The 21,999-nt window shown below is 31.2% G+C and overlaps 1 protein-coding gene across 4 annotated transcripts; it reads right to left on the bottom strand.

The window, feature by feature from the left end:
- Positions 1 to 379: 379 nt before the first annotated feature.
- On the bottom strand, positions 380 to 11,344 carry LOC107008059 (ATP-dependent RNA helicase DEAH13). Of its 4 annotated transcripts, none has more exons than XM_015206959.2 (12): positions 10,953 to 11,344; positions 10,764 to 10,836; positions 10,611 to 10,688; positions 10,466 to 10,515; positions 10,315 to 10,375; positions 9,838 to 10,233; positions 9,463 to 9,708; positions 9,098 to 9,328; positions 7,295 to 7,408; positions 5,780 to 7,015; positions 2,830 to 4,454; positions 380 to 876 (listed from the first exon to the last, which is right to left on the bottom strand). In XM_015206959.2, exons 1-11 carry the CDS (start codon positions 10,994 to 10,996, stop codon positions 2,958 to 2,960), a joined length of 4,026 nt encoding a protein of 1,341 aa, XP_015062445.1. In that variant the 5' UTR covers positions 10,997 to 11,344; the 3' UTR covers positions 380 to 876; positions 2,830 to 2,957. The 4 variants fall into 4 exon arrangements, with proteins under 4 accessions (XP_015062445.1, XP_015062444.1, XP_027772319.1 ...); XM_015206958.2 differs by having other exon boundaries at positions 395 to 892; XM_027916518.1 differs by having other exon boundaries at positions 395 to 892; positions 10,764 to 10,832; positions 10,953 to 11,343.
- Between the last annotated feature and the right edge of the window lie 10,655 nt (positions 11,345 to 21,999).

Here is a 21,999-nt window from a genome sequence, read left to right as displayed (position 1 = left end):
TTATGTATTAAAAAAAAAACTATCCTACATCTAATAGAAAAGTTATTTACCTTATCAGGAAGAAACTTATTTCTCTTCAAAAAAAATTATTAAAAAAACTAATCAATCGAACATGGAAAATTAAAAAATTATTTTGTTGAACCGCCTGTTGAATTTTCATAGAGAATGTCACTGTTTCATTTCAACCAATACAAACAATTCCCGCCAAAGTAGAAGAAATCGTGCAAGACATAAAAACCATTTAATTTGGTTAGAATTTAGACACCATTGTTGCCTACACGTTAGCTCAAAGTTCGACAGGAACAAAATGGATGAAGAAGGACAAATATTTCTTAAAAGTACTCGAAATTGAGAAGATATATTTCTTTTGAGAGTAAGGTAGTTTTATAACTAGTTTGAGTACCATATATTTTTCTTATATATAAGAGGACTAAAAATACACATTTTAGTTAGTCAAAGATTAAATATGCTTCACCAAATATTACGAGGACGATCATCATTAACACAAACTACATTTCTATTTTCTAAACGTGCAGTCCCAAGAACTATAATTCTCCAACTAACTAGATACAGAATGAAGTCTGATGGGATCTTTATCGAAGTATAATACTTTGCGTATGTTCTGTAATAAATATTGAATCTAAAGGCAAAATATATGTGCTTTCAATTCTTGTATAAGTAGAGTCCAAACCTGCAGTGTACACACTCTCTTCCATGTTAGAAGATGGGTGTCGTTGTAGCTTTAGTCTTGGTTGGATCTTCTTTCTTCATTAGGTCATTGCATCCAAATCAAAAATCAAGTTCCTTGATTCTGAACTTGATACCATCTTCCAGCTCCAAACACCAAAATTTTTAACAGATAATGTAAACTCGCGCCTTCAGAAACAGATAACTGTAATAAGGAAAAAGTTACCAAAAAGGACTTGTATTGGTAATATACGAGGAACATCTACAGAATTTAATCAAATAAGACCTGAAGTATTTTCTATGTAATATTTGATAACTCAACAGGGTTTAGATATCCAATAGCAAATTATTTAAATAGTATTCTTTTAAACAAGCATATACTTTAATCAAAATTAGACTTGAAGCAACGAGAGTTTCACTAACTAGCATAGGAAATTTTCTTGAAAAGAACCCTACTAATAAAATATACAAGCATGGACTGTGACCATATCACTTCATTGTTAAACTTAAATTTCGGAAAAACTAACTATTAAGTCAGATACCAGAGCTTTCTAAAAAAATTGTGATCAAACAAATGAATATACAGTTTTAATCTCAACTCCTGTCCTTTATTATAATATTTCTCAAAGTCAAGGACATCTTTTGTGGAAGTGATGAGTCACTGTATCATATCAAAACCAAAATAACTCCCTGGTCATAACGTCAAGGAAAGAACTTAAATGGAAGTCAAGCCACAGATCCTAAGCTAAAAAGTCTAGCAAAGAACTTAATGAAACACGTTATCCTGGGATAACTTGTTCCCGACCAAACGACTTAAATTGTCCAAAGCTAAATTGATAGAGCTCTTTCCATTGGACTGGAAACAAGAGACCTGGTTTTTTTTCATTTTCTTTTAACAGTTAAAAATAGGATTCTACTACAATACACCTGTTTAAGATAATAAACCATTCAAACAACAGGAACCCAGTTTAGCATGTTTGAAAGAACTGTAACAATTACAATGAGAATAAATGATGATCATGGGCAACCCAAGTTCATGACACACTCATTTATTTGTTATTATTTCTACCTTATGAGCCATATAACAGTACAGTGCAAACAAAGGCAGATCTTATATAGATCATACGATAGAGGGTTATATTTGAGCAGAAAGCATCCTGATTTAATAAGAATCCGTCCAAAGACATAAGTTCCCTCACTAGTTTCAAAGCATCCATGATTTTTGCATCTGCCTCTAATATCATGATGTCAAGAATGTATAGGGGAACTCTTAAACTATGACTAAGATTTCAAAAAAATTGGCATAGAAAGCATACATTCCTCGTCTAGTAGCACTCAAGCATAACAGAGAATTAATTAAAACCTAACGCATGACCTCTAAGACATTGTTTAAGCCCAATAGGTGCCTGGAATAGGCAGTAACGATCTTTCATTCACAAAATCTAAGATACAAAATGCAAAACTGCAGATTGCAACACATCATGGATTTTTTAAACATGCTTATAAGCCTATACAATGGCCTGTAGATCTTCATACGAGAAATTTTTTTTTGTTAGTCTATGCCTTAATGGAGAACATACAGGCGTGATTTCTGTAATAGTAATAGAAATTCTTGGTCATGAGGTTGAACCTAAAAAATCTCAAAGATAATACCAAACACTGAATCAGTATCAATGATATTCACTTTGTTGTTTGAGTTTAAAAGCAATCGTCTTTCAATAAACTATGAACATGTCCTCATATATCTTCACTTAGCCATCATCCCCAAAATACATTTAAATTCGCCGGTAGGTGGTAACAGTACCTAAATTAGATGGAAATTATCTTACACTAGCATTTTATTCCTCAATTCTTGAAGCAATAGTAGTTCATAGATGAGCAAACTAACTTCAGAGCAATTAAGTTTTCCTAAAGCATGATATCTAAAAGAAACACAAAGCATTAGCTGACATTATTTCAGTTGGTCCTTACAGAAAATCATAGTGTGCAAAAATATTACTCAAAAGAACTGACTAAAATCCCTTTGCCCATAGTGAATGTGAGAAGACAATAATACTTATTGGTCAAACACATGACAATCCAAAACCAAAACATCTAATGACCTGAACAGCAAGGGAAGGGAAGGCAGGAGACTAGCATTACCTCACACTGGCAGAGATATTATGCCTGTGTTTTTGACGAAGCGAGATATTATGCCTGTGTTAATATGTCAACGGAGTTCAGATCATCAAAATAAGCAGATATATATTCTGCAAGGCATTCAATAGTCACTAATCATCAGAAGCTCGTGGTTTCCTTTTCTTTCTCTTGACCTTCTCCGAAAAACGTTTTTTTGGGTCTAAAAGTATTTCAAGTTGCATCTTTGCCCAAAGGTCTTCAAAATGCTCATGAAATCCTTCCTGAAACCAATCCAAAATTTCTTGAAACAATTCTTGAGGATTATCATCCCACAACTTCCTTAGCTTGACACAACTATCAATCCCTTTCTTCTTGATCCTCATCTTGTATAAAAGGTCGCCAACCCGCTTGAGGCCCAACGCCTCAGGCTTCAAAATGCTAGCTGGTGAGGCTGCCAATAATTTCTGTACAGATTTTAGGCAAGGCAGAACTTTGCCTTCAAGCAAGGAACTAGCAAATACTGCCACCCGGAGGAAATCATCTATGATTGGCAAACCATGCAGAGGGAGCTTCCATAGATGAGGACCAAAAGTTGGACTCACCCAACAGAGGACCTGGTCATTCAGTGGGTCATAATAAGGTTTTGGATCTGAGAGGGGCGCAGAGAAACTGCATAGTGATGGAGCATACTTAATGAGCCAATTCTCTTTCACGCTAGTTGCTCCTTGGATATATGGCCTTTTTGTATGCAGTAGTTCAGTGTAGACTAAATATTGCGGAGCAGATTTAGCAATAGATGACCTTCGATGGAGGAACACAGTTTCTTTTACCAAGCAAGCCTGATATCGAACTGCATGAACATTCATGTCAGATTCTGATAAGGATGAAACATCCTTAATACGTTTAGCAACCCTGTCAGCCCAGCCAGCACAAATAGCTTGGCCCAGAATCTCCTCCTCATTCAGTTGAAGAGGGCATTTGTTTGAAGGAATCCTCCAAGCACATTCTACATCTTCCAAAGTACCGTGAGGCCATGAGAAATTTTGCTGTGAGTCACATAGTTTGGAGTTGAAAACAAGACTAATTAGCTGCTTCCTCAACTTAGACATTTCCTCCATTGTTTTTAAATGTAACGTGTTGTCTTTGCAGAATTCCAGTGGTTGACCAGAAAGTTCAAAACATTGCAGAGCATATGCCACGGACAAAACATCACTTGTGGGGTTCGAAAATTTTGCACGAGACACTCTAGCAGTTTCTTTCAGCTTTTTTATCCTCATTCTCTCCTCTTTCCCTAAGTATCTCTCAGTTTCTGCTGATCCTGGTTTCTCATCCTGCTTCAAGCCATCTAGATCTTTATTCTTCCCTTCAAACTCCATAAGGAAAGGATTCGACAAGCTCAAAGCTGCAGCTGCTGCAACTGCATAAGCCAAGACTGTGTTTGCGTGGGAATAATCTTTCACCTTTTGCATAATTTGGATTACTGTAAGGAGCATACGGGAGTGGCGAGGACTCATCGGATATTGTGCCATGGCCTTACCTAGAGGTGTCAGCCTTCCATTGCTATCAAGTGCTTCAAGAACCTTTAAGCAACGCTCTGCTTCTACTAAGGCAGTTGGCTCAGGAGGAGTCGGGAAAGGGAAGTTAGCAACCTGAAATAACCATGGACACATATCAATGATGGTAGTACATAAATACTAAGAAGAATAACATAAAGAATCATCTAGAAGAGAAATCATCAACCTGCTTGAGATAAGCAAGTAAAATGACTAATGAGTGATTTTATTCCTTTTTGATGGTGATGGGGTTAAAAAAAAGTCGACCATCCAACAGTTTTTTAATCTATGATTTATTGATTTTTGGGTCGGGGCTGGGAGGGAGGAAGGGAGAGCCTGACAGTAGTTAGAAAGCTTAGAGAACTCCTCAAACGACTACTTCTCACTCTGTTTTTGGAACCCACAAGATTGTTTCCAGCCTATGGGATCCTTGAGGGGGTAGAGAGACTGTTGCTGATAGACCTTTGGTTCGGGAATTGAGGGCAATATTACATTATAATAAAAAATAAGAAGGATGAAGAGGACAAAAAGTTCCATTACTTATCAAGACAATCATATGAAATGACAACTATTGACTAAACTATGAGCATATGTTTTTACTGTAACATAATTCAGATTAGTCCAATTACACCAAACCAGGTCTATGTTCTCCAATAACCCCAATAAAATGAACCGTCAACAAATAGCTGAAAATATGAACAATGCCATTCCACAAAAAATAATGCGCACATCTACATTGACAAAGACGCAACATGTTTCTCTACACACAAAAAAAGAAAAAACAGAGGAACTAGTATTGTGCTCCATAAAATCCACTAATAAAACTTGTCCAGAAAATGGACACCTTTGACAGAATTCACAGTAACACCAAGATAAGAGGCACTATCCCATCACAATACATGCCAATTGAATGAAAAGGAGGAAAATGCTCACACTAATCTTAGCTTATATAAAGTATCACAAAAACTCAATGTCCCACTACACGAGTACTTATCCTAAGCAGACCATTATTTTAAGGTATTATCAAACAATCACTACAATTCAGACTTTCGAACAAATTTAAGATGGTGGATCTAAATCACTTGTTCAGTAGTAAAATTCCTTACTGGAAGTCACAGCTACGAAAAAGAATCAATTCAGACAAAGCTTAAAAAATCTGGACTTCACATTCTGTATTCCTATAGCCTAACAAAGGTACTAAAGAAGCATTATAAAGTTGATAACAAAATGTGATAGGAGGAAGGATATACACAACCTATATAAAAATTTGACGTGAACAATTGGTGCATTAAAGAATTTTAGAGGGAGAAAATTAAATTCAGAAAATGCTGGTGTATTTGGCAAATACTCAAAATAATTAACACTTTTAACCAAGTGATGGAACATATAGGATAATAGCCTATTTAAAACAAGATACTTGCCTTATCAATATGCATGGACTTCAGAAGTAGGACAACACCATCAACTGGTACTTTCAATATTTCTGCATTTGAGAAGTCAAAGAACATGTCATTGAAGACTGCAGAAGAATAAAGCCGATAACAGTGCCCAGGACCTGTTCTTCCTGCCCTTCCTGCACGCTGAGAAGCTGAAGCCTTACTTATAAATTGTATTTCATATCCTTCCATACCGTTAGAAGAGTTGTAGTTTTTGACCTTTTCTCTGCCTGTATCAACCACATATTTAATACCAGGAATGGTCAATGAGGTTTCAGCCACATTAGTGGCAACAACAACAAGGCGTTCTCCTTCCTTGACCTCTTCAAACACACGAAGCTGTGCGGATGCCGGAAGCATAGCATAAAGAGGTAGAACACACATTGGACCAGCACAAGTCCCGTTAGCCCCGATCCTAACCTTGCTTAACAGAGGTTCAGATTCATTTGAGGTCGTCCCTTCTTCAGTGATAGGAACAAGTTCCTTTCCGCCGGAATCAGGCTCTGACGTTTTTTTACCGGCCAAAGCTTCAAAAGCAGCTTTCAGTGATCTTAGGCTTCCCGCCTCACCTAAGACATCTAACTTACCATCAGAGCTTGGAGACTTCTGGTTTATCAGCCCTGCATCATCATCACTATAAATATCCAAATCACTATCATCTGCTGAATCATACGAAATATCTGAGTCATCTTCATAAGATTCCCCATGATCCTCATCATAGGAATTGAAGCGTTCAGTTATCTCATTTAAAGAACTCCTTTCAACATCAAATGCCTCACTTATCTCCCTGTCAACCTTCTCCCTGAAAGTATTCCCTTCAGATGCCAAAGATAGCTCACTATGATCTTTGGAAGCTCTATCAACTATCTCCTTAGAAGCTTTGCGCAGCTTTTGACACAAGTATTCAACTTCCCTTTGCCCTGTCACAAACACAAGTATACCACCAGGTGGCAATCTTTTGTGAATTGACAATATTTTTTTATATGCTTGGCCAACATAGTCCACCATCTCAGTTCTCTTTGAGAAATGAATAGTTACTGGGTATTGGCGAGTAGGGACTTCAATTACAGGGGGAGGATCACGGAAAATTTTTCTGCCAGACATAAAGTCCTCAACTCGAAGTGTAGCACTCATCAGCACAAGTTTCAGTGGATAAACTCTCTCTTCAGGGATTATTGTTTGTCCCGAAAGAAGCTTCTTCTGTTGCTCCTCATATTCTTTCTACAGAAAAAAAACATGCACAATAGAAGTCATATTAGTAAAAAACTGTAGGATAGTGGGCTTAGTCAGCCCAACATAGGTTGTTAACCAAAAAGGAGAAGTCCCCTGAAGCGGTTGAGGGGTAGCAAGAAGATGCATTGACTGATGACATATCCATAAAGGGAGAGAGAGAGAGCAGGAGAGAAACAAAGAGAACAAGAGTTCTTAGATTAACCACTAATATTTTTAAAATAATGAAATGACAACCGACAGCATGGAGACAGCAAGCCATTTTCTCACCTGACGCTCTCTTATTATACGTGAAAGCATACCGATTAGTATATCGGTGTTCAAGCTCCTCTCGTGAGCCTCGTCCAAGATTAAGATCGAGTAACGCCTTAAAAGAAAATCATTCTGCATAAAAGGTGGATGGTAGGTATAAAATATCATCATAAGAAGACTATGAACTTGCTTAACTACATGAAAATTCAAGAGAACTAACAGCACGAAATTCAAATTGCTCAAAGGATATTGTGAGAAGACCGCAACAACTAAATCTTTGCAGTTGCATCACTTTTTAGTTTTCCGTTATTGCATAATATATCATCGGAGTCTGGCCTTCAAAGACAACCCTAACAAGCCAGTTTCTAAGACAAGTAAGATGAGTGATCAATCTGGTATTGCTACAAATAACAAATTATGGCCTTCATTCTCTGTCTCTCTCTAATAAACAAATAGAGATAACCCTACAAGTCCAATCCATTGGACACAGCCTTTTTAAATAATAATTTTAAAAGAAGTCTGTACAACTTCAAAAGAATCAATCTTTATGAATCAAACATCATGAAAATAAAGGGTGCAGCCTCTTTGAGTGAAGAAGAGAAAGGCCTTGCGCATATACTCTTGATCCATGTTTGCAACCCTATGCTAATCATTGTTTCATTTCACCTATTGTTTGTCCTAACTCCATAAAGCTAAGAGCATATCGCAAAATTCATAAAACTATCTACCTGTCAAAAACGTAACCCCAACATATACCAGTTTATGCAATTAGAATTTTTAACTCATATCTGAAAAGCAAGGTCAACAATGCTTGCACTTAATATTTGATGCTCACAAAGCACAAATTACAAAGAACAAAGAAAATCAGATTCAAGCATCCACAATAGACAACATGGAGCATGAATTGAATATCTCATGTACTGTGACATTGCCCAATCCAAACAAGTAGCTTCATTCAGGAGACACCGAATACAATTGGAACCTTAATCCTTTCCTTCTAATGACACAGAAAGGATATTTTCATGCATATAAGAACTTACTGTTTATAGGAAAGCATGAAGGAGTAGTTGAGATTTGGTTTTATGTCCTTCTTTGAATTGTTCAAACAAACATTAAATTATTTCAAAGTGTACATGTAAGTTTCTTTCAACATTATTCGACTTAATGTGCAAATTGCAAAAATGCCTAAGTGTGCCTAATCAATATCCTCAAAAAGATTTTTTCTCCCAAAAATATATAAATAATTTTGTAATGAGACCTCACAACCTGCAGCACAATAATCATCTTACGGCAGAAGGTTTAACAAGACCAGTGGGATTATAGTTGCATCCACAAACACTGTCTGAACTGCACCCCAGTTTTAAAATTGATCCCGCTTCTGAACTTTGCTTGGCCATTAACATGGTTACCAATGTTTTTTCATGTTATCTCAACAATCAAAGGAGACACTCACATAAAAAATAACTTCTAAGCAGAAGCCCATAGGACTAAGATTTTCCATTATTTGATTAAAAATGGATCTGAATCGAGTGGAATGGAGATAGCGGATATAGCCAACTCCAGCTAGTTAGAAATGAAGGCATAGTTGATTGATTGAAACGTCTCTGTGGCTTCTTGAAAAGTGAAATTTATGAGGTTTCGATTCTTTCACTATTTACTGTATTGCTAATTTTTTCTTAAAGAATTAGCACTGAAATGGTTTGCACCCCTTATAGGGTTGGAGACAATATGTACAAAAGGATGATATGAGGACATAATACACAACACTTAAAAGGTAGGAACGAAGATTAAGTTCACCTAAAACTAATACTGAAATCTTACCTGCAGTTCGCGAAGCAAAATTCCATCAGTCATGAACTTTATGGAACAATTGTCTCCTATCCTCCTGTCATGTCTAACTTGGAAACCAACCTCTTTGCCAAGACGAACACCAAGCTCAAATGCCACTCGCTTGGCAGTTGCAAGTACCGCAACACGGCGTGGTTGAGTCACACCAATAATACCACCACAAGCATTGGAATGATTTGAACCATAGCCAGCTTCATAAAGGAACTGAAAGATCCCAAACAAAAAGCAAGAGATAAAACCAGTAAAATAAAAAAACTGGAAATTTAGGAAGAACAAAATACAAATCATTATCACCAATGGAAGGAAAAAGAAGCATATAGAACAACAGAATATCTAACCTGTGGCACTTGGGTTGTCTTACCACAACCAGTCTCACCACAAACTATTACACAAGTGTTGTCAGTTATGGCTTCCATTATCTCCTGCTCCATCATGACTATCGGCAGATTGCTCCTGTTATTTTCAACCTCCTTTGGTCTTGAAACATGCACCACAACTGGAGTTGTTAAATCTCTTTCAGAAAGACAGTTAGCTGAGTTGGTACTATTGCTCAGGATGGCATTTTGAACAGCCTTGGCACCATCCTGCTCGATATGAAGAGACAACACAGAACACAGATGACATGCATATGAGAGAGCCTTAATGAAAATTAGGCACTGTATCCATGGTTACCACAAATTAAAAGGATGTATAAACAGAGAGTTAAGCAATACCGTTGATTTCCTCCTTCCCTCATTATGACAATCATGAACAGAAAGGTGATTTTGCGGATAATCTGACTTTAAGCATTCTGCAGTTCTATCCTCTTTTTGCTTACTTGGCACAGAAGCATCTCTATCACATACTAAAAGTTCGCTATGGCAAGCCAACTCCTGAGAAGACCCTGGTGTAATGGGTGCATCACTTGGAACACCACCTTCTCCTATGGAGGACTGCAAAAGATGGCCATTGACTATTGGACTCAGCTGCATTTCTTCAGAATCATGCAAGACCTCACTAGATAGGTCGTCAACAGTCCTCTTCTTGACTGGTCGATCCCTATGTGGCACATCTAGCCCTGCCCTAGAAAACTGTATTTCTCTTCTACGTTTTTCTCGGCTAGTTTCACCCTACCACAGTAGAGGAAATGCTTTTAGAGCTAATGTCTGATCAGTCAGATATAAAGTATAATCGAGATGGAATACACAAACCTGACCCAAGTTCCTTGAAGACCACATAAGTGAATAAACATCATCTTGGATCTGGTGCTTCCTGAAATATGAATTAGTTATCATTCTCAGAAAAAACGTTCTTAAATCCTTAAAAGTGAAAGGTTGTTCAAGTAAATGAGGCAGTTCTTACTTCAAGGTCTTAATGCTTTCTGCTAAAAGTACCGCCTTCTCCTTGTCTTCCTACATTTGTCAAGTCAGCATTAGTTGCAGTCCAAAATATAGATGAAAATTTAAGTACTAAATAAGAGAACAATGACATTCCTCGACGGATTTACCTCGAGTTTCTTCAACTTTTTTTTCTGCGATTGGCTTAACTTAATACTATTATTCTTAGGCTTAAGCTTTTTGGACACCTGATCAAATATATTGAAACAATCAGTTGTCGTCTGCAAAGACTGATTACATGGATTTTGATTATCTATTTATACCTGTTCCTTTTCTTTCTTCTTCTTCTTTTTCTTGTCCGGCAATATAAGTGCATTGCTGTCTTGATCATTCTGGCTATTAAGAGAACAGAATCAACATATTTTACAGTTAATAAGCACATGAAAGATTCTAAAATTTACATTCTCAACTGAAAAATAGAAACAACAATTGTTTAATGAGAAATTGATTACCTCCAGTTGTCTGTATCGAGGTTCATATTTGCACTAAACTCCATTATCACGACCAAACAAGCAACCACACAGTAATCTCAATGGCAAGGGCGCTCTAGGGGAAGACAGACGAAGCAAGAAAACTTAAAGGGAAAAAATAATTAACTCGAATTAGGCAGAATACGAAATAGTGAACAACGAGCCCATTTAGAAACTCAAACTCAGGTAGAAAGCATAAACAGAGCACCGCCGGAAGACCTCAAACTCAAAACGGAGTCCGGTCGCTGGTTTTGGGTGTTTAACGGTGGTTTGGAAGGGTGAGTTTATGGAGCTGCTAAAATTTGCCCAAGAATTGCGGCGACGGCGGGATACAGGGTACTTTTTTGCAGATTCGGGTGGGTCAGTCCGGTTCGGGTTAATATATGTGGGTATGGTTTTTAAATTGATGGGTATTTCAACCATCACAGTCATATAGGACTGTCGATGACCTAGGTCTTAAACTTATGGAGCAAATTTGGATAATTTCAAAAGCACATTCAAATTAAATTGTGACAAATTTAAATTTAATCCATTTAATTTGTTTAAGTTTGAGTAGGACTTGTTTCTATTCAACTTAATTAAGTTGATATGTAACTCAATTTTTTGTTAAAATATTTTTTAAAAGCTTTTTAAAAAATTAATGTACCTTATCTTGTTACTATAGCATTATAACTATTCTGAGTAATAATGCCTATAAAAGGATATCGAGAATAATGTAAAAGATACACAAAATGGAGACTAAGCTACTACTTCTGATTTCGTTTGTATCTCTGTCTATTACTCCTGCTTTTGTCATATCATTCCATCTCTTTTTTTCTAATTTTGTTGTTCAAGTGTTAATATATTTATCTTTATTAATAGATATAATGTGTCCGCATCAATGCAGGCTTAATATATGTTAGTTTTTTTCTTTCAATTTGTGCGGCATAAATGAAATTTGAAAAAGTGAACTAAACTTTTTATGTGTTTTCTAAAAAAACATTTTAAATTGTTAATTTATGTAATTTTTATGTTATTTTCGAATAATATATGTTACTTCACATTTTTTATTTTATGTGATACAAGTGATTTTAGGAAAGTAAACGAAATTTCTTATATGATTCTCAAGTATTTTTAATTATCATTTTACTATGATTCATAGTACTTTTTGTATCTTACGTTATTTTCAAACATTATGTGCACCTTTTCTTTCTGTTTCGAAAAAAATAAGGGAGTCAACTAAATTTCATTATCTTTTTTAATTATATTTTCTAAAAATATCTTAAATTGTTACATTGAGTTTTTAAGCTTCTTTTTTTTTTATGTAAATTTGAAATATGTAACAAATTACAAATTAAAAGAAAGAATTAAAATTTTCAAATCATTATTTTCTATATTAAAATGTTCAAATTTTTAAAACTCCACATATATGCACAAATTAATAGAAGGAAGCCAAACGATTTTTTTTTAAATAATAATAACACATATACATTTCATTTTTAATATATGACTCCCTTCTTTAAGATTTATATGAACTTATTTTTTATTTAATTTCAAAAAAAAAATAACTTCTGAATTTTAATTTTTTTATATAACATATTTAAGATCACAAAATAAAAAAATATTTCAATACACAAAATTTAATATATATATATATTTTAATTTTAATTTTGATTGGTTCCACCTAATATTATACTTGATATATAATTATTAAGAGCTAAGCGTAATCATTATTTATTTACTTTTGTATAATAAATAGATATAAAAATAATTCATAAAGAAATAATAAAAATGAGATAATACTAATAATAATAACTAAAGATGTTTCTAGAACTATTTAAGTTTCTTGTTATCATTTTTGGCAAATTTTCAATTGCATGAAGTTACATTTTTACCTTTGATCATAATTCACTTCATATATAAAAAAATGTTTCTAGAATTATTTATTCTTGATAGATTTTTGTTAAAATGAAATTACATTTTTAATCTTGGTCATCTTTAATACAAATATATCATCCTATTCATATTTATTTGTAAAGTTACTTTTAACATCTTTTTCTTTAATTCAATATATATTATTAATTTTATCACACTAATTTATTTTCAAGTATACTAATTATAGCCAAAATAAAGATTGAAATAATTAATTCATGATATTTTTATATAAAAAGTAGACATTTTTTATCAGCATAATGAATAGAAAAAATATTAAGAATTTAATTAAAGTAATAGTAAAATAGAGTAATAATAAAATGGATATCACAATAACTCACAAAAAAAAAGAAAAAAAAGTGAAGTAATAATAAAATAAGTTAATGGTAATAGCAATAACTTAAGATGTTTCTAGAACTATTTAATTTTTTTGTTATCATTCTTGCTAAATTTTTGTTAGCTTGAAATTATATTTTTGCCTAGATCATTATTCACTTCATATATATAAAGATAATTCTAGAATTATTTGTTATCTTTCTTCATAAATTTTATTGGCTTGAAATTACATTTTTGCCCTTGATCGTCCTCCCACATCACTCTTCTATATAATAGAAATATAAAAATATGTTCTACATAGCATAATAAAGAAAAAATTAATATATTTTTGATATTAATATATTTTAAAAGAATAAATAAAACAATAAATGTAGTAAAAATTGGGTAAAATTAGTTCTCGACTTATTTTTATCTTGACCAATTATAATTGATTCAAATTTTAATCAAACCGTCCATGTCACCCCAGTCAAATGTTATGGCATAAACTTGTAGATTATTATGATACAAACATAATATAAATTTATTCCATGAAATAAAAACTTATGACAAGAAAAACTGTTTGTTACTTCAATGTTTGAGGTAGTTTTTGTCACTTATTTTTTACTTTACATGTTGAAGGGCAAAAATTAAAGGGTAACTTTCACATATAGCAAATAAAAAATTTATATTTGTATGTTATAGCAAAGTTTGCATAATTGCGCTCTATAGCAAACATAGAACCTGTATAATTCGCTATACATATACAATTGAAGCAAATTGTATAAAATGAAGTGTATAAAACAAGAAAGACAAAGACACTAGGGCAGAAAACTGTATAAAAACGAAGGTATAAAACGAATTGTATTAGTATAAGTGTATAAAACGATTATATACAATTTGAATTTGTATAAAATGAGAGAAAGACAAAAGAGTCTTGACAAGGAATATACAATTGAATCAAATTGTATAAAACGAGAAAGAGAGAAATTAGATACAATTTGAAAATTGTATAAAACGAGAAAGAGAGAAAGGCAAAAGAAACTGGACAGGAGAGTATTTTTATTGTATAATTATAAGTGTATAGGACGAAAATATATGTACTTGCATGTGTAAATACAATTTTCGCACGCTTTATACGAACAGAAACGCAATTTATACCTTTCGGTTCTGTTTGTATAAGTGAGAAAGGCGAGGGTGGCGAGCGAGATTTGGGAGAGCGGCGAGCGAAATTTGGAAGAGGGGAGAGAGGGGAACAAAAATATATGTATTTAATATAATTTTTTCTGACTTATACAATTAGAAACAATTTTTATACACTCGTGTTTATAAAAAAAGTGAGGAAGCAAGCGAGAGATTGGAGAAGAGTGGCGAGCGAGATATTTGGGAGAGAGACGCCTGACAATTTTTTGCAAACGTTTGCTATGGAGCACAATTAAATCAAACCCTAACTACTCAATTTATTTTAAGTTATTAATTTACTATTATATTCGATTTTCCCAAAATTAAATACCTCTATTTAATGGACAAAAACTTAAAGTAAGGTCATAGGTGCGAATAACTTTCAAATATATCCTTTATAAAAGAGGACACACTTTTGAAGGTTATACATTATTGGGCCGTTACATTATTGGGCCATAAAAGTATTTCGAGATTTTGGCCCACATTTAAGAAGGAGGAATTTTTACAAATAGCCACTCTAATAAATTTAATTATTATGCTTCATAGTTATAGTTTTATATTTATACTGTCTTGTTTGTATAATTTACCGTTTTTTAGAGTTTGCGAGTGAGTATGTATAATTTGCGAATACGTTTGTATAATTGATCTATTTTTGTATAAACTCGAAATAACGAATTTATAACATTTGAACTTTACAGTTATACAAAATTACATCATACAAAAATTATATAAATTATATCATACAATTTTTTAATTATACAAACTCGAAATCCTAGCTCAAGTAATTGTCACTGAATGATGGTCATGATGGTCATGAGTGGTAATTAGCTAAAACTATAACTGTAATTAATAATTAACTAGTATATTTTTTGTTAGACCATAAGTTTTCCCTTTAAAGAACATGGACTTAAAAACGATACTATATTCTTCAAAATTGATTTTTCTTTCAGTCAAGATAATCCAAAATTGATCCTAAGAAATATCGTCAAACTCGACTTAATTTCATTTTGAATTTAAAAAATTTACTCATTTGGTTGAATGATATCTTTTCTTCCTTTGGACAGTTCAATATATATAGTCAATACATGTATATTGATTCTACATTTGGCAACTTTGATTTCTTCATTTACACTAAATATTTTTTTTTTAAAAAGGCAATATATATATATATATAATGGAGACATTAATTATTGATTTTGTAAGTTTTATCCAATAATGCAATGTAACGTACATATAAAAACCTTAACAAAATAAAGACCGTTAATTCCTAGTGCTCAAAACTTTTTGAGTGGCTTTAAGTTTGCTGTCCATCAAAGAGGAACACAACATTTCTGTTACTCTTTTTGTTGAGAGGATTTAGTTTACTTTCTATTTTTGATGCAACACATGCTCAAGTGAAGTGAGATAATTAACGACCATTTATTTATTCTTTGCATGCAACATTATATAAGAGCAACTCTATTATTACACCAAGAATAGTTACGTTTTAATTAGTAAATCTTCGATTACTAAGTCAATCTCTTATCTTATGTTTCAGAGATTCAAAAATTGTGAATATATAGTTTTAAAAAATATCTTATATTAATTATATATATATATATCATGTAATTTTTTATTGAGAGAATTCTAGTAACAGTCTCGGTATCCTTTGGCCACTACGCCTCAATACCAAATTTTGGAATCACGAATTTGCACTTCTTTAGTTAAACTCATTTTGAAATATGATCGATTCACCAAAAATTCGCCAGTGTTATGTTGTCCACTAGACTATCGTAATTCCTCTTCTTTATTTGTAAGAGCAAATTGGGGGGCAATAGCTACTTTATAATTCCTAAATTAATTTTAATTTATTTGTCTTACTTTTTTTAGTTTGTTTAAAAAAAATATCTCTTTAATTTTAGCTTTTCACATGATATGATTAAGACCATAAAATATAAATGTGTTTTAGTATATTTTACATAAAATCACTAGATTTAAAAACGTCTTTTTTTTAAATTAAACTTTTTTTTCAAATTAAAATCAGATAAATAAATAGAAATCGATAAATATATTATTATTTTTTTAGAAAAAGAAAACGAGATTAATTTGGACGGTCATTAGGATAAGGTTTAGGTAGGCCAAACTAAATATGTCCTTTATGCAACCAATAAATAAAAATGATTCATGTCAATTTCATGAAGGGAAAAATTAAACTTTATGTGATAAAGATAGTTTGTCCATATTCAGAGAACGTGAATTATCCAATTAAAATGCAACACGATAACTTTGCAATATAATTTGTTTGTTCTCATCATAGTGTGGCAATTTTGGGAATTTTTATTGGACAAATTCTTAGGCATGGTTAATTTATATGCTTTTGCACTTTTTCCTAATTGAAGTCTACTCATGTTTCAACTTACTTTAAAAATAAAATTAAAAAAAAAAACTTCAATACAACATCGTTAAGTCCTTTTTTCGAACTTTATTATAGCTTATGTTGTTTAGTGACAACTTGTACGTCCAATATTTATAATTGAAAAGATATAAAAAGATCAGATTTGTTATATATATTATAGGCTTTATACTAATAAGGGCATTAATAAAAATCCTAGTTATTTAACCCTTATAAACATGCGTGTGGAGAAAGCATTACTAAAATGAAATCGAAAGACTAAATAGAACTTAAAAATTAAAGGTTAGGATTAAATATTATTTTAAAAAAAAACGAACTTAATAATACTAAAGTACCAAACAGAAAAAATATCATGTACATGACCCTAGGTGCGAGACTGAAGAGAAAAGTACATCTATCAATATTAGGCTAATGAACAAATACTTAATTTTCTTTTTAGAGTAGGTAGAAAATACTCCCATACGTTTTAATTCAATTTATCTATTAAATTTCATGTCAAAATATGTCAAACAAATAAAAAGAGGACATACTAGTATAACTTTGTTATTGTATGTTTTTTTTTTCTTTTGGTCAACTATGATTCAACAATGTTAAAATTTACATGTCCACAGTGAACAAATAGAGTAAAATTTGCGCAATTTCATTTAGTTTAAGAGTAAATTTTTCCTTATAAAACATGTTCACGTATTGGGAAACTTTTGTTATCATCAAAGGAAAAATCTAACATATTCTGATAACGATAATGATGTACTGACCCCCAATTATTAATAAATGAAAAATATGAGTTTAAACAAAAAAATTGGTCCTTGGAGTAGCATTTTTGGCGTATGATGCCAAAAAAGTTTGAAACAATTTTGGACTATGTATTGGTGCTTCTTGTTGTTTCAGGTACAATGAACTTGAACCAACTAGAAATATGGTAAAAATTATTGCTTTGTTTTATAATTCACAAGCAATGTGAAGGAGCTTTCAATGAATTCATTTGACAAAAATATGAATAGAGTGAAGGTGGTCCTCAATGAAGGGCATGAGAAGAGCATGACCACTCAACTTGGAGATTTAAGTCTTCCAATCACTTTTCATGTGACTTTTAGTTTGTTTTATGTATTTATCATTTTTCTAAAAGGTGTTTTTTGGACGTTGATTGTGTGGATAAAGTCTCATATTGATCGATAAAAGAAAAAAAATCATATAATAATGTGTAGTGGTACTCTTAATGGTGTGAGATTTTTTGGGAATCGACCTGTGTAAGCATAACTCAAAAGGAAACATATCATATTATATTAAGAATATTTTTGGATTGTTTTAGTTCAATAATTGATATAACAGTCGGCGAGACGAATATGAAGATTACATAGTGATGATGTGGGGCTTGACTCAGAGTCTTTTCCTGTCTACGAATTGTCAAATTTCGCAATACTCGATGGGCTATGTGGAACTTAATTCGAAGAAAGATTTATAGATGAACAAATAGAATTTCACATGGCTAAAAGCTGAAATTATCTGAAAGTTATCGTGTTATGTTACTTTTTAATGATTTCAATATTTTTTAGGAATTTTTTTTACAAATCTGATTCAAATGAAATAAAAATAATAATATTTAAATTGTGTTAGCCGAACAATTAAAAAAAATTGAAGAAATGAATGTAGAAGAAGAGCATGAATTTGGGAGGTGATATTAGGATCCATTTTGATAATGAAGGAATATCCTGCACCAATATTTTTGTAGTATGAACTCACCACCATTATATTATAAAATGTCAATCATATTTTTCAACGTGACTTGTAATTTGCATGACTTTTAACATCAGTTGACAAAGACTTCTTTTCCTTTAACCAATAAAATAAAATAAAACATGTAGACTTAGACAAGAAAGAAATAATTTGATTGATAGGTAAAATTAATTCAAGGAGTTGAGAATTTGAGATTAAAAGGTCAAATAATTAATCAGTATAATCCCCTTTTTCCCTCTTTTTGGTTCACTTTTGATTAGACAAAACATCTCATAGATTATTATTTCTAACAGGACAACGTTATTTTTAGGAGAGATTTAGTGCTTCATAGTTTACTAGAATTATAGGAAAAATGTACAAGTATCCTCTCAATCTTTATGCCCGAAATTTCAGAGACACACTTATACTATACTAAGATACTATTAGCCCCTGAATTTATTTTATAAGTAATTTTCTACCCCTTTTCGGCCTATATAGCACTAGCTTGAAAAAAAAGTCAATCAATGTTGGACCCACAAAATAGTGCCACTTAGGTCAAAAAGGGATAGAAAATTATTAATAAAATAAGTTCAGGGGTAATAGAACTTTAGTATAATATAAATGTTTCTCTGAGATTTCGGGCATAGATTGATGGGAATACTTATGCATTATCTCATAATATACAAAGAGGAAATTAAAAAAGAAAAAGAAAAGGAAAAAACTAAAAGGGAAGAGTATTAATCAAAATTATCCACTTAGTATATGGAGTCTCGTAGCTTAACAATAGATTATTTTAAACATTTGTGAACTATTTCATAACAAAATAGTAATGACAGACATTTTTGTGTTGATTTATCCCTTTATCATTTGATATTTCATATAAAAAAATTCATTTTTTAATGCTAAAATACTGCCAACTAAAAGCTATATAATTATAGGTCATGCTAAAGTCACACTTAGAAAATAACTTAGTGGGGCTCCGAAAAATACTAAAAAATGTTAGGTATACCTATGTGAGTAGGTGATATAGTAGGAGGGTGCAATTAATATTGGAGCCAATACCAGATGCTAATAAAGTCTATAATTAGTAAGTAAATGTACAAATATTTTAAAAGCTATCCCTCCGTTTGATATTGTTTGTTACGTTTCTATATTTAGAATCAAACTAAAAAGATTTTAACTAATATTTTAAGATATATTTTTTCATCATATTAATGTGCAAAAAAAAATAAAATTTATAGTACTTTTCATATAATTTTAGAATATCTTTTTTTTATTTTAAATATCGAATTAATGTGATCTAATTTAACTTTGAAAATTAGTCAAATTGACTTTAAAAAAACGTAACATGACAAATAAATTCGGACGGAGGGAGTAGTAAACAACTTTCATATGTTCCAATCGAAAAAGAAATTAATCACACCCACCCACCCACACCCCTATACGGTTGGAGTGTACGAAACTGAATTGAAAATCAAATCAAATCGTAAATTGAAAAAAAAATCGACTAGGTGATTTTAGTTTGACTTGTTTGGTATTAGAAAAAAAATCGACTATATTTGGGTTTTTTTGATTTTAACTAAAAAAAATTAACCTGAGACCAAACCAACACGACATTATATATGTAATTTTAAAATTTTATTTTTTATATAAAAATATTTACTTTGATATAATTTCAAAATAATTTTTATACTATTTCATATTATTTTATCTTTTAATGTATTATTTTATGTTTAAAACTTAGAATTCAAAATGATCCAATAAAGATTAAAGTTTATAAATGTTGATAATTATGATAGAACTTAAAACAAAATCAAATTAATCCTAATACAAAAAGAAAATCAATTCAACACTAAAAATGACAATAATATTGAATATTTGTTCTTTAATTTTACATTAATTTAGACAATTAAAACACATAATCTAATTTTAATTATCTTTAAATATTTAGTAATATAACTAATAATTATTAAACTTATTTTAAGCATGATTTAGTACTTTTAAATTATGATCATTAATATTATGACTTTACAATATTTATTATATATGATGATTTTTCATTATTATTCTTATTGAATATTTTTGTGTCATTAGTACTTATCTCATATTTTATGTTATTTTTTAAGAAACACCTTAGATAATTGTATGTTGGTTGGACTAGAGAAATATTTGAAGCACAAGTTAATTATATATTTGTATGCAAATTTTATCCAAAAATCCAAAAAAAAAAATGAGGTTTATTAGTTTGGTTTGTTTTATAAATTTAAAAATTTGATACAATGCTTTGGTTTGATATTTAAAAAACTCAAATTTTATTAGTTTTATTTGGTTTATAATTTTAAAATCTTTACGTAAATAATTTGGTTTGATATTTAAAAAATACGAACTAACCAGCCTGTATACCTCTACTAGACGGATATATACAATAAGTTTTTGCTTAAATTTCACGAAAAATTGATAAATTTTAAATTTCAATCCCTAAAAAAGAATGCTCAAAATAGAATATGATTAGTATATCTTGTGTGCTTTGATGTTTTTGGTACATCAAATATGTGGTGTTCCAAATCTCTACTGCTGAATTCTTATCTTCATCCTCTATTTTTGTCCTTTTGAGCTTCGTGTCTCCTCAAATTTGGCTTATTTTTATTTCAATTCAACTTTTGAGAATGCATTTTACCAATATTAATAAGGGCATGTTTGGATATATATATATATATATGCATCAATTCAATATTTTATACTTTTATTACCTAGAACATCCCAGAGGATAAATGAGAGGAGACGTTTATCCATAGATTATTTTTCCTTTGCTTTCTAACTTTTTATTTAAAAAAAAAAGAAAAAAATATCTAGTTATACATTGGTTGAAGAGTTTTGACCTTTTCCAAATAGTACTACAATTTTCATTTACCCCTTCTCAACTTAAAAAACTTTATATATATATTTCTTGGAAAGAAATATTTCATTTTTATGTCCAAAACATTTTGAACTCAGGAACGATTATTACTTTAATTTGTTTATGCATATGAAACAAATATGGATAAATTTTACGAATCACGTGTCTTTAACAGGTAATTACAATCTATCCTTTTTTAATTTATAATTATATTAATTTCTTAAAAATTAATACAAATCGAATATATAATTATATATTGCTCAATACATTAAAAAGTATTGTGAATACATTATAACATAAATCAGATACATTAAAAACTAGCTCAGATACACTAAAAACTAGCTCGAATACATTATAAAATAAATCAAACACATAATAAATCAGATATATATTGCTCGATACATTAAAAAGTATATCGAACACATTAATATGTACCTTGAATACATTAAAAAATTAAGCATTTTTTTAGAGATTTTTAAAAATAAAAAAATATTAAAAATAAGAAAAACAAGACTGTGTATCTGATTAATTTTTTTTCAATAAACAAAAAGTGTCTTTCACTCGTGAATTAAGCAATTCAATGACTGAAAGTGGACATGTAACATAAATATAGGAATTTAAAC

This window comes from Solanum pennellii, chromosome 1, assembly GCF_001406875.1.
Source record: "Solanum pennellii chromosome 1, SPENNV200".
NCBI classification, from domain to species: Eukaryota; Viridiplantae; Streptophyta; class Magnoliopsida; order Solanales; family Solanaceae; genus Solanum; species Solanum pennellii.
The sequence above is the reverse complement of the archived record's forward strand: the minus strand, read 5'-3'. Positions and strand labels throughout refer to the sequence as shown.

Bases quoted from the DNA above. Each gene is read 5' to 3' on its own strand.
- LOC107008059 (XM_015206959.2), bottom strand. From the start codon at position 10,996: ATGGAGTTTAGTGCAAATATGAACCTCGATACAGACAACTGGAG. The intron at 10,376-10,465 runs GTAAGAACTGCC...TTCATATTTCAG, and splicing joins GAAAGCATTAAGACCTTGAA to GAAGCACCAGATCCAAGATG. The intron at 4,455-5,779 runs GCAAGTATCTTG...TGGTTATTTCAG, and splicing joins AGTCCATGCATATTGATAAG to GTTGCTAACTTCCCTTTCCC.